The sequence below is a fragment of the Topomyia yanbarensis genome, chromosome 2 (assembly GCF_030247195.1).
Source record: "Topomyia yanbarensis strain Yona2022 chromosome 2, ASM3024719v1, whole genome shotgun sequence".
Taxonomy (NCBI): Eukaryota; Metazoa; Arthropoda; class Insecta; order Diptera; family Culicidae; genus Topomyia; species Topomyia yanbarensis.
In genome coordinates this window covers 177,593,337-177,606,637 of record NC_080671.1, presented here as the reverse complement: position 1 = coordinate 177,606,637, position 13,301 = coordinate 177,593,337, and the positions used below count along the sequence as shown (strand labels likewise).

The window sequence follows — 13,301 nt, the reverse complement described above, 5'->3', positions numbered from 1 at the left end:
ATTTCGCCTTTTTCCGGGATTCCTTTTTCAAACTATGTTGTATTTCAACATTCGTTCGTTTATAGTCTGTTCTGGTCGAGCACATAAGTGTGAAATGCACCTTTAAGAATCTAATGTGTAAGAAATCAGGGCCCCTAACTTCGATACTTCCTAGACGGCATCAAGCAATTTCATTTGTGACAATTTACTAAAATGTATTCAAATATTCCCTTATCGAGGACGTTGCTGTTAAAATTAAAGCTTCGAAACAAAGACTGCCAACTTCATTAGAAATGCTTACATATTGTCATTAAACTAGTACCATGCTAATGCCGATAAACCCTCGTGACATTTTAACTAATGATGTGGACATTCCCCATACATTTTCACGTGTCATATTTTTGTTTCCGATTACTAGGACAATGCAAATTTTAGCAGAGAATAACACATTTGTTCCATAAATATGTTGCGTTTCCAACCAACAAATCACAGCGACAACACAAACGCTTTCAACTACAAATTTACATCTAGTTGGTTGGGATACTTACATTTTATAATTATCCTAATAGATAAACGCCAGAGCAAACTGAATGATTAAATTAGAAACGATAATCAAACTGCGGGCGGCGGCTGACGAACCGTTTTCCTTTCCGGCACCAACCCCATTCCGTGTCCACTGGTTCGGAAGAGGGGCGGTTACGACACGTGGGAACTTTACTGGATCAAGGGCGCATTCTGGGATTCGCCAAAGTCCACCGTGTAGTACATGTCGTTCTCCAAATTCATCGGCAGCGGTTTGTTGATTATTCGCTCCGGTTGCAAGCTGTACGAGTTTGGATGTTGGTGAGCGTAGCTGTAGTTCAGATTGTTGTGGCCGACCGTGGCCTGCTGTCCCTTGCCGCTGAGCCAGTGCCGGTTGGCGGAGGATGCTTTCGCTTTCCGACCGAAGCTCGGTATCAGCTGGCGGTGCTTGGTGGCGAAGTGGCGATAGCTCTGGTGTACTTTACAGTGGCATGCGGTTACCTGCGAACAAAGGTGCAGAAGGGATGTGAGTTATGGAATCAAATAAATTGCGGTAGCTATTCAGGGAAGCGTGGTAACCGGTGGGCAAGGCCGGTGGCTGGCTTTTTGCTTTGGGGGAATGAAAAATAATCGATTACGGATCAAACGATTTTATTGCCATATTGGTTTTGAATATTTGTTGCTGTGGGGTGTGGTTTTTGCTACTTCACCTGGTTTTTGGAACGTGCCCGGAAGCACCGCAGTCGCGATTCGTGTGGGAGGTACAGCAAGCGTAGCATATGCTCAAGCGGTCAAATACGCACCATGATGCTAATAACTTTCAATGAGGTAAAACCCTTCTGTAATCCATATTATTATCACTGATAATTCGAATTTATCGCAGTGTGTTGAACATGGATCAGATTCTTTTCTATGATTTCCGTTGGTATAGCATTTAATTAGTTATTGGAGCTTCAATTAGTACTGCGAATTTCGGTTTATTCTGTTCGGTTTCGGGATGCAGAAATATGTACGAGACAAATTTTCTTAAAACTACAGGAGTTGCAAATTAATGTTTATTAAAATTTCTTAAAATTAAAAAATATAATTTGATAGTTTTCGTTTTTCTAGGGAGAATGTTTTACCTAAACCCGCAATAGTCAAAAATCTTCAATTGTATTTAGGCTATCAGTGAAAATAACACAGAGTCTGGCGAAAGCTGATTCCATCGTTGTTAAAAATACTGTAGCCAGTTAACTGAGCTTGAATGAAATTCACTCGAAATTTTACGATGATCGGATGATAAATGAACTTTTAAGAAGTCGTAGAAGCTTATAGAGGATTTCTGTTCAAATCAATGCATACAAATTGTTCGTACCTTCAAACTTCATATAGCGATATGTCAAGAACTACACGACCAATTGAAATGGTTTGAAATTATTTGGATAAAAGAATGAATGTGTTAAATTATAGATTCAAGATCTTCGTGCAGAAATTAATTACGTTTGTTCTGCATTAAGAAAAAGCAATTGAGAAATTTAATGTAACATCAGTAATTCATCTTTACATGACTTACAATTTTTGAGATGGTCACCTATCATGATTCTGACTCAAAATTTATTGTAGTTTCAGGATATACAGGTCTCATCTTGCGCATTTTTGTACTGTAGTTTTTATCTTTGTTTTTGAAAATACCCATATGGAGACGACTTGTAGCTCATAAATGTTTTTACAAATTGGTTGCCTAAATAACATCTGAATTTACTGAAAAAAATGTAATTTGTGCTAGTTTTATCAACCATTTCTGATGTCCGATGTGATTGGTTACTGTTTTAAACTAATATATTAACCCTTTAACGACCAATGCCTTCAAATGGGTTTACATAAAAATAATTGGAACTTCAAAATTGATAGCTCAAATAGAGTCAGCGATCCAAAATTAGTTTAAAACCACATATACAAATTGTTACAGTTTTGTCACAACATTGTATAGAGATGTGCCACTATGGGACGTGTCAAAGCAGGGCCGGCGGAATGCGTGGGTAGTATGAGTAGTACTACCCACTCGAAAATTACCGAGGGGGGAATTACCCACTCGAAAGTTTCGAACAAATCAAAACCTGAGATTAACCACGTATGTGTTTTTTTCGCACAAAATTCCTGCGTTGGAAATCCTCGATGTAAAACAATTGTATATTTATATTCAGATACAAATTTCTTTGCTTTACAATTTAAATTTCTTGAGAATAATTAGGATTTGTTTGAAATTTGGAATTATTTATTATATTTATACTCATGGAAATATATTTTGTCACATCTACATCTTAAATCAATGAGTTCAGATTGATAGACAAAAAATATTAATATACAATTTTATTCAGACTATGGGATGCAGTTAGAAATATTTTTAAGGACAATATAAACAATTTGTAATTTTTCAACATGAATAATAATTTGATTAAAAATTGAAACAAGGAGACACAATCACTAGACAATCAGTACACTTTGTATAAGGAAGGCAAAAGGTTGTTGCTCCCAACATCAGTAGCAGAGACCGTATCAGAGAACAATCAAAGAAAAATGACAAGGAAAAAAAGAAATTGCACTTGTAGCTTTGTGGCAAACGGAAGATCACTATCAGAACATCATGAACCGGATCGCCAACTGGCCTCCTTGGATTCGCTTGGAATTCTTGGGATCACATTTGCAGGTACCTGTTAATAAGTCAACCAAAAGAGTAGATATAAATAAATTTTGAGGATAGCCAACATATCTCGGACTAGAACCAGGCCGAAGGGATTCGTTTAACGCAGGTCTGGTACTACACAACTAGAAAAAATCGTGTAAATTTACGTCTCTTGACCATGACCATACGAGCATTAAAAATGAAATAGTTTTACATTTGATTTTAATTTAATTTTAATGTCGTTGAATATTGCGAGTCACGTAATTTTACTTCACACATGGCGTTTGTTTAAAATGTGTAATTTTATGGCACTGTGCTTGGAAAGTACATTTTTCATATAAAATTAAACAGAACATGGTTATATTTCGTCATTTCGTCAAGTACGGTTTGTTAGATTGTGGTAAGTTTCGAAATACCTCAACGGTAACATTTAGTTTTTTTGGTGTGTAGAAAACTAGGTGCACGACCAGACAACACGTTTAATGTCGCGATAGTTGTCACCGCAAACGCAGATAACGCTCTTTACGACCCCAATACGCCGGAGATGCGCATTCAACGTATAATGATTGGACATGATCCGAGATGTCACCCGAAGGAAGTCACGACGTTCATCCATCCTTTTTATCCAAGGTTGGTTGATGTCTTTGGGATTCCTAAACTTCCATTCTACCATAAAATTTGCCAATTTTCGAGCGTTCTCTAACTCAAAATCTAACTGAAAAATTCGTTAAAGCTGCGCGATGTTTCACAAATATTACCTTCTAATGCCTAAGTGTCCGCCTTCTCATTACCATTCTAATCTAAGTGTCACTTTTCTTACTAGCCGGAACAGATCAATGCTAATGAACTCAAACTAATATTTTTATCAGGCAATCCGGAACGATTTCAATATAAAGAATCTAGGATCGCCCATATTCTCTCCGGGAAAATTAGGAGTGCTTTCCATGCTCCATCGATCGAAGCGCCTACTTGGAATTGTAACGATGTAGACGTGGTCGTAGGTAAATATAATACCATGAGTTTTGTGGGGAAAATGCTTAGCGCGAGTATCTTTTCTGTCAGATTTAATTTATAATTTTGTGTGTTTGAAGAACAATTATTACGTTTATATACATTATTATAATTTCATCGCGAAACGTCTATTATTTGAATGTGAATTTACGTGGAATGCTGTTGTCGCCGATAAAGAATTCTTAGTTCCGTGTATTCCGATCAAAGGTGCAATCAAGTACACGACGTAGGGCCCAGCTGCTAGACGTAATATTGTTTCTCTCGTTTATCCGTTGACTAACCGGTGCCAATAACCTCATAGGACCTTTTCGCATACAATTCTGAGCACTTTCTGCCCACAACGGAGTGGGAAACCGTCCACGATTGTTCGCACCAGATATTCGTTTTGTCTGACCTTTAATCTCAGTGTAGAAAAACAAGCCAGTCAAAACGTTGCACACTGCCACCGGAGGAATTTCTCATTTTGATTCGATTGTTTCGGATATAGTGGACGCGAAGCACTTTCAATCAATGGGCACAATAATGAGGTAGAGTACAACAATAACTCTAACGCACTTGGTATTCAATATGGTCATACTGAAATTGTCGCGAATATCATGCAGTAAGATAGATCGGTTATCAGCATGAAGACAACTCCATGACATGCCGTGGGAGTTGAAATCTTCTCGAACCAGTTGAGGTGCGATGTATATGGAAAGAATATCAATAAATCTTTGCCTATGATTCGGATTTAACAAGCGACAACTTCAATACCTGGTACCGAGCAAAGACTAATCCGATTGAAATAATAGCACGCTTTGATCCCCGAAACGCTCCTCAATATTGCCATGGTTAATAATGCTAAAATTGAAGAAGATCTACGTCGAAAGTAAACCTTGAAAAATAATATGACTGAAATATAGAGACACTTGAAGTTTTGGATGTCCCATGTGGACTTTCCGAGACCAGGAGCCTATGTTTTGATCTTCTCCGCATTTTCCACACCGTGCCTTATTTCTACAATGGTCAATGGTTCATGCCCCGGGTTACAAAAAGGCGAACAAGTAGACGAGCCCCGTTCAAAAGAACAAATTTTGGAAGAAAAAATCCGGCGAAAGGCTCGAAATGAGGCTGATGGAAAATAATTTTCCTAATACTCCTCGATTTTTACTGAACACAATTGCTCGCATACCAGAATTTACACTGACTGAAGCACAGGGATCTGGAAGGAGCCACCCCCTAACCGCAATCAAGGCCCTTCTCGGAGATTACACCATCAAACTCTACTTCCCGGGCGGGTACGCAGACAAAATACTTTTTCGTACACGGTCGAGTGTTGTTTAGTTAGATCGCGCGATTTATCGATGACGTTAAATGCCTTTTCTTTGGTCCGGAAGTAGACCATCCGGGGGCCGGTTGTATTAGATATAATTTGTATCGAAAATGAGACTTATTGGTATTATTTTTGTCATCGGAGAAATATTCAAATCGACCTCCACTAAGCCTGAAAGGATATCGGTTGCCGGAGATACCCATCGGCTCACACTCAGCTAGCTTCAAAGCACAGTCAGAATAAAGCCGACTCGAAGTAGTGGTGGGGTATTTCGGTCGTAGTTGAATTGATTTTTTTCTATCACGAACGTCAACAGCAAGGTAGCGATTGCACAAATCATTAATAGTCCTTCCCGCCATGTACGGAAAGCAAGGCATATAGTTTGGATCCACGTATCCAATCCGAGAGTCCGGATCCAGACTCTTGTCTGGATCTAAGCACCAAATCTTGGCCTGGCTCAAGTCCTGACCTGGTAAGGGGAAAAGGGGATGGAATAGATCTAGGGACTGGTCCATTACCGGGTATTGGTCCAGATTCGGAAACTTGTACGGATCCGGAAACTGGCCCGGATCGGGAAACTGATCCTGATCCGGGAGGTCCAAATTTGGGAACTGGTTCAGTTCGGGAGCTGTGTCGGATCCGAAAACTGCCTAAAATTGTTTTTTCACTATCCAAGTTGTCCTAGAAAAAATCCGTAATTCCGCCTATTTCTGCCAAAATCGGTGCAGATTCCGGCCTGAATTTGGGTAGAAATCCACCGGAAATCCGGCTGGTTTGACTCGATACTAATACTATTATAGAAATCGACCGAATTATCCTACATCGTCATTACACCGTTTACTACCTTTGCGGCAATATGAGTTTAATACCGCAATGCGCAATTGCGTGGTCTGTTACCAAAAAGGCAATATAATCTTACTCAAAAGTAATAGAAACATGCTCGTTGGATTTTGGGTGTAGTATTCAACAAACACATTTTCGATGAGCCGTCGGACAAACAGCCCTGTTGACAAAGAGTGTTTCCAAATAACCACCAGATATTATCAGGAAATTTTCATTTTCACTTACACACGCCATATCTGAATTTTCGTCAGTACGAGGAGAAATCACTTCGAATCTTACTACCCACTCGGGAAAAAAGTGTTCCGACGGCCCTGATTTACAATTTATACATGGCAAAGATAGAAAAAACGCATACAATTCATAAATTTTAACTGTAAGACTACATAATAATGATATTTTCATGATAAAACATCACTTAATATCCTATTTATAACAATTTGAAAAAATTAACGAAAACTTACTTTCGCTCGTTTTTTTTTGTAGTGTGATTATCATAAAAACTCAGCCCCTCCTTTGACGTAGTTGGCGTGTATTGGAGGGTTTGTAGGTACGATATAAATGAAATAAATGCATTATTGTTGAATCACTAACGGTACTGTTTTGCTAATAATGGGCACTGTTTCAACTCTCTTCTGTTTCAAATCTCCTCAGTTTCACCTACTTGGGTTTGAGTCCCCAAGATTTGTCAAAAGCCCGTTTACATTGGCCGAAGACCATGCAAACTTTCTTGATCCTGATATCGATGTGAGCTTTCCAATCAAGTTTTGAGTCAAGAATTACCCCAATGTACTTAATTTGATCCGCGACAGTAATTATAGAGTCAAAAACTGCAATGGACGAGCTCCAGTTCTGATCTTTCGTTGCGTGAAAAGCAGCATTAATGTTTTATTTGGATTAACTGATAGTCCAACATGAAGACACCATTGCTCAACAACACATAAGGCATGTTCCATCAAATAAAAAAAAATGTATGAATGCAAATACTAGTGATCATTGTATGATAATTATCGGTGAAACCATATGTCGGAAACCCAAGCTCATTAAGTTTCCTCAACAACCCATCGGCGACAAGATTCCATAGAGCTGGTGACAGCATACCACCTTCAGGACATCCGCAGACACTCAGTTTCATTATTTCTACTTGTTTTAACGATGAGCATGGATGTCGCTTGCTAAACATTGCATGTATCCAGTTCGTGATTTATGAAGGTACTCCATGACCTCGTGCTGCTTCCAAAATGGCTTCGAAAGACACGTTGTCAAAAGCGCCTTCGATACCGAGAAAGACTCCTAAACTTGATTGCTTTTGTAAAAAAGCTTTTGCAATTTTGTAGACAACATTGTGTAACAGGGTGATAGTCGACTTCCTCCGCTGATATGCATGTTGCATTGCACGAAGCGAGTGCTCGCCCAAGCTAACATCCCGAATGTAGTGGTCAATTAAACGTTCAGCTGATTTAAGAATGAAGGAGGTCAAACTGATCGATCGAAAGATCTCCGACTCTTTATAAGTGACGCGGCCATCTTTGGGAATGAATTTACAGTTATTTCTCACCACGCTAATGGAATGTATTCTGTTGCAAGACTACAAGTAAGAACTGTTTTCAAAATATGCTTGAAGTGTTCATATCCTCTTTGTAATAAAACTGGAATGATTTCATCTTTTCCCGGAGACTTATACTGCCCATGATCGCAAATCAGTCCCATATAGATAGGAAATACCATAGAAAACGACGCAAATATGCGATCATGGGTAGTCTACGGAGCAAAACTTTTAATCGCCCATTTGATCGATTCGGTTGTCACAATTCTACGAGCAAATGCCCAAGAATCAGAACTACCTGAAAAGAACTCAGGGGCAGTCGTCAGTGATGGTTCCGTATAGCCTGGAAAATGTGTGTTAAAAGACAGTTTTGTCCTACATATTCGTCAGAAGAGTATTCACCAACCGAACTGACATGAAAATCTTTCGATTTCGAAGATAACTTATTTAATCTACTAGTCTCATTGAGACTTGAGACTAGTCTCGTTGAGACTTGATTTCTGCAGAGGCTTATACAACCACTTTTCTTAGAGGATCGAAGTGCATTCCAACTTTAATACCTCCAACCCGTCCTGCGTCTGCGATTCCAAGCTTTTCTACATTTTTTGAGTTGAACACGTTCGGTATTCCATAAAGGTGTTCATCTAAAAGCACGCATAACTCGAAGCGGGAAAGCCTCTTGGTATGCTGCTACTATGAATGAGCTTGTTTTATCCACGACCTCATCCAAGTCATGAAACCTAGTCGCCAAGCCCTCTTCGTAGAGGTCCCAGTTCGTAGATTTGGGATTACGATAGGTGACGATATCTAGCGAGACGTTTAAATGATCAAAGACTTGTAAAGGGCGAACACGAAATTATTGCGACACATTCAACAGTGCATAACTTTTTTACCATTGGGTAAAAATCAACCAAATTTTGCACACTTTCTCATTGATGTGTATTGTTTACATGCTGTCAAACTCGAAGTCGTGTTTTTCGATTCAACGAAAATGGAGGTGAACCAACGCGAGTCGAGAGAACAAATTCTTTCCAAACACCTGGAATTTCCTGACCTGTCGCACCGGCAGTTGGGAAAAATATTGAACATTCACCATTCAACCGTCTCCAGAGTGTTGAAGCGGTTCCAGGAGCGGTTGACGTTGGACCACGGCAAATGAGCTGGAGGAAAACCGGGACCGGAGAACAAAAAGACAGAGGGAAAGGTGAAGCGGATGATTAAAGCAAATCCCAACGTCTCAAGCCATGATTTGACTAAAAGATCGGCAGGTCGCAGAGCTACGTCCAGAATGCAAAGAAGAGAGCTAGACTACATACATACAAGGTACAGAACTTCCCAAACCGCGATGAGCGGCAACAATCGACGGCCAAATCTCGGGCATGGAAGCTCTACGAGAAGATGCTGACAAAATATGGCTGCTGCAAATTCCGGGGTTGGAGTTTTTCACCGGCAAGAGCAAGTTCTATGTGGACGATAAATTTAAGAAGAAGAAAATGTCGAAGTTCGCCTCCAAATATCTCATTTGGCAGGCCATCTGCTCTTGCGGACTGAGGAGTGAACCTTTCGTGACAAAGGGCACAGTAAATGGCGAGATCTACAAATCTGAGTGCCTCGAGAAGCGGCTTTTGCCGTTCTTGCAGCAGCACGACGAAGCTCCGCTATTTTGGCCAGATTTGACATCATGCCACTATTCTAAAAGTGTCCTGGAGTGGTATGAGGCCAATTCTGTCCATTTTGTTCCAAAGGACATGAATCCGCCAAACTGTCCAGAGCTGCGCCCGGTAGAGCAGTACTGGGCAATGATGAAGCGGGAACTTCGGAAGAGCAAGAAGACAGTCATAGACGAGAAGGACATGTTAAGAAAATGGAAAACACTGAGAAACTGGTACCGGATGACACTGTAAAGACTTTGATGGAGGGCATCAAGCGGAAATGCGTTCAATTTTACACTCAAGGCTCCATCGATTAACTTTTCTTTTGATTTTTGAAGTAAATATATGTATAAAACTACCCTAAAATTTTGGTTTGATTTTAAACATTATAAGAAAATTGGCATGACATTTTCGGTGTCGCAATAATTTCGTGTTCGCCCATTATTTGAAAAAAACAGGACAAAGTTTTGTGTTGAGTCCATCTTTTGCTCTAAGTCGAGCTACTGTGCAGTCTTCTAAAGATGGCTTGATTGTATCCATGCACAGTTTATAGCACACTAGAGATTCTTGATTATTTTTTCTTATTTGGTTTAAAAGCCACAATAGCCAAATTAATGCAAATGAGGGTAAAATTGATTCAAAATATTGATATGTTTGATTACTCTTTCAGATTTTGAGTTTGAAACTAATATAACTAAAAACTAATTTAAAATTTCTCAACAAGTCGAAAATTCTTGGGAGGGGTCCGGATCCACAGGGCCCTCCTTCTGGAATCGCTACTGGATGTGGTGAATGCCAAAGAAATTAACATGCTAATAATTCATGATCGTATAATTGTGTTCGGCAATATTGTTCGTCTATATCATATGAACGATTTTGTTAAACATACTTAACCTCTACAGCTCATCTTTAAAAAAAAAATATTCAAGCGTAATTTGTGCAATAAAATCAAGAACTACCAACCAAGTACTGCGAACAGACGGTTTATGAATGACAATTGTCACGGATCCCCAGTTCAGATCCAAACGGTGAACATTAATTGATGCTCCCTATGGAGTGGAACAAAATGCAACCTTGTTAACTCTTTCGTTTCCTTCGTTAGCAGGAAACAATCGAATCGAAACAGTATCCATGACAGATTCTGTGATATTGCAATTCCAGTTCACTCTTGCATCCCTGATAACAACACTAGCCTCGGAATCCCACAGAATAGTTTGCATTTCCGATTACGCTACCGGGGACGCCTGCTTGCAGTGCCGCTCAGCAGGGACGGTGTAAAAATTTAATTAAAATTTACAAAACAATAACAGAGCACTATAAATATGGGCGTTTGGTGAAAGTTCTAACGACAGGCTCCATGCTGTGTTCTCAGTGGGAACTGGCTGGTAGTTCGCACTGCAAAAAAAAACATTCGAGCTGTTGCCGTAGTCAGCCAGTACGTAGCAGAACCTACCGTCCTCCAAAGTTACTGTGAGTCAAATATGCTAGAAGATTGCTTGGTTGAATCGCCCTCATTCACAATTTTGGACTTGTTGCAAAGCAGCACTAACCAACGGTGTAGTAGTTTATTGTGGTACGGGCAATGAATGCGACAATATGGCTATTCAAAGGTATACATGTTGAACAAAAGGCCAATCGTCCGTTCTTCAACTCGCAATGGGGCCCTGAATAGTTTCAGTGAATGGAAGGTGTTAGAAACGGCGTACAATTAGCATTAACATAGTTTGCATTTTAGTGGTTTTCTGTCGATGATATCCTAACGGAAGGTACGATGAGTACCGTAGCATACTAATGTCGCATTTGGGAACCGAAGGGTAGTTTATTGGGAGCTTTTGGAGAGACTTATTGCTAGCATTAGTTAGCGAATGCCAACAACCTGGGTGCAAGAGTCCTTGGAAAAGCGGTTCCATGCTTTAGAAGCATTACTCCTTATAGGAAAATAGTCCGAAGTGAGTTGCGGATTTGTAAATGACCTCTCATTATCAGTATAGGGTAAAATCACATTTTTCGTACCTCTAAACAATTTAATAAGGCTATTATTTCATTAAACTTGGGTATTAATTCTATTCATTTTATTTATTCCTTTTTTTCTTGTATTCATTGTACAGATTTATCAGTTCAATAATTTTATTTGTCGAATTGAATAAATTTCATGTTTTTCATTTATTATATATTTTTGTTTTTGATATTAGACATTTTTTATGATTATTATTTTATTTGTTTCAGGCACATTAATTCGTTTTTTGTCGTGACTACGAACTAGTTTTCAATATAGTGGCACCATTTCAAAATGACGGATAAAGAGTGTAAGATTTGGAACGTTAGTAACATTCATTGTACTGAACGGGATCACCCCATGTTTTCACTAATCAGTTGGAACAATGTTCACCAGATTTGTATTGAGTTTTGAAGTATGTATCACTTATATAAACAACGTAAAATCGAACGCGTAAAACGGAACTTTTCCAGTAAATTTCAGACAGAGAAGGGGGTGAACATGAAAACAGCCACAAGCTCAAGCAAACAAGCAAGACAAACGGAAAACGCCAACTTTCCTTTCTGAAAAGCAACGTTCAATCCCCCCAAATCAATGTTATTTCTTTTATCTTCCTATGTAATTCGAAAAAAATACAACTGATTTAACCAGAAACTCTGACGAATGCCATTCATCAAATAATAAAACAGCGTAAAAGCAAACTTCTCTATCCACATCAACTAGGTCATCCTGCCGAAAGCACGTACATCATCGAATGGGAATAATTAGCTGTCGAGGGAACAGTCATGAATTTCTACCACTTCCAACCTAAAGCCACGCTAATGCCCCAGTCCCAGTCCCATGTCAGTCTTACTATCGCATTGTGAAACCTTCTTCTGCATTCACCTAGTTGCACTGAGAACGAACAAAAAAAATATAACTCAAATTTTCTTGACGACAACCCCTGCTCTCCGTCAGCCTTAGACTTTTTAATAACTTGGACAGTGTTCCGCTTCCGGTCGAAAATGTCGCACCCAACCGAACCGAACCGACCCCTTTGACGTCGTCGTCGTCTTTGGAGTAGCAAATGTCACGTTTCGCGGCGCTCCAGTTGAATGATTCATGACTTGACTTTCCTTGCTTTTGCTTTGAACCCTGATGGCGCTTGGCCACTCTCCACCACGTGCATAGCAAGTTGGTAGGTAGAAAATCGAATTTCTTCTGCTTGTTCAACGCCATCAATGGGAAAGGGCGGTCGAAGGGTTGGCAAGCAAACAAGTCAAAAGTGAAATATTAAACCATAAGTTTTTTCTTGGTTCTTCGCAAACATAAGAGCTGAGGGAAAAGACTGAGCTGAAGGCATCCTGGAATTGAATTCTGCACAATGGAACTATGACGGTGATGATGAACATAACAAAAAACGAGGAAAACTTTAAATATGCTTTTGAACTTCTGCGATGAGGTTTCTTTTTTTTTTTGTTGCTGATTCCAAAGGTTAACCAGGACGATGAAAACAGCTTCTCAAGAAAATGTTTGCTAACAAGCATCCACTTAATTAGAGTTGTCAAGCGATATTTTATCGCGATTTCCATCAACTTCCGTCGTCTTATTTCAGCGTAGACGGGATAAGTTAATTTTTCGGGCAAATTAATTGCCATTTGTCTTAAGTGGGAAACAGGATAATTGAAAAAATCTTGTACTGACTATCTAGAAAAGGTCATCGTTTAGATCCAGACGATGAGCCTCAGGCTCAAAAAAACAAAAATCGTTTGACCACTGACACCGACGTTTCAATCCCG

General features: G+C 39.4%; 1 protein-coding gene across 2 annotated transcripts in view; it reads right to left on the bottom strand.

The window, feature by feature from the left end:
* Positions 1-13,301, bottom strand: part of LOC131682226 (uncharacterized) — a 500,520-nt gene that overhangs the window by 19,081 nt on the left and 468,138 nt on the right. For both annotated transcript variants that reach the window (XM_058963559.1, XM_058963558.1), the window contains one exon: positions 528-1,002. In XM_058963559.1, coding sequence (XP_058819542.1) covers positions 694-1,002 — 309 coding nt within the window. In that variant the 3' untranslated portion in view covers positions 528-693. The remainder of the gene's footprint in view (positions 1-527; positions 1,003-13,301) is intronic.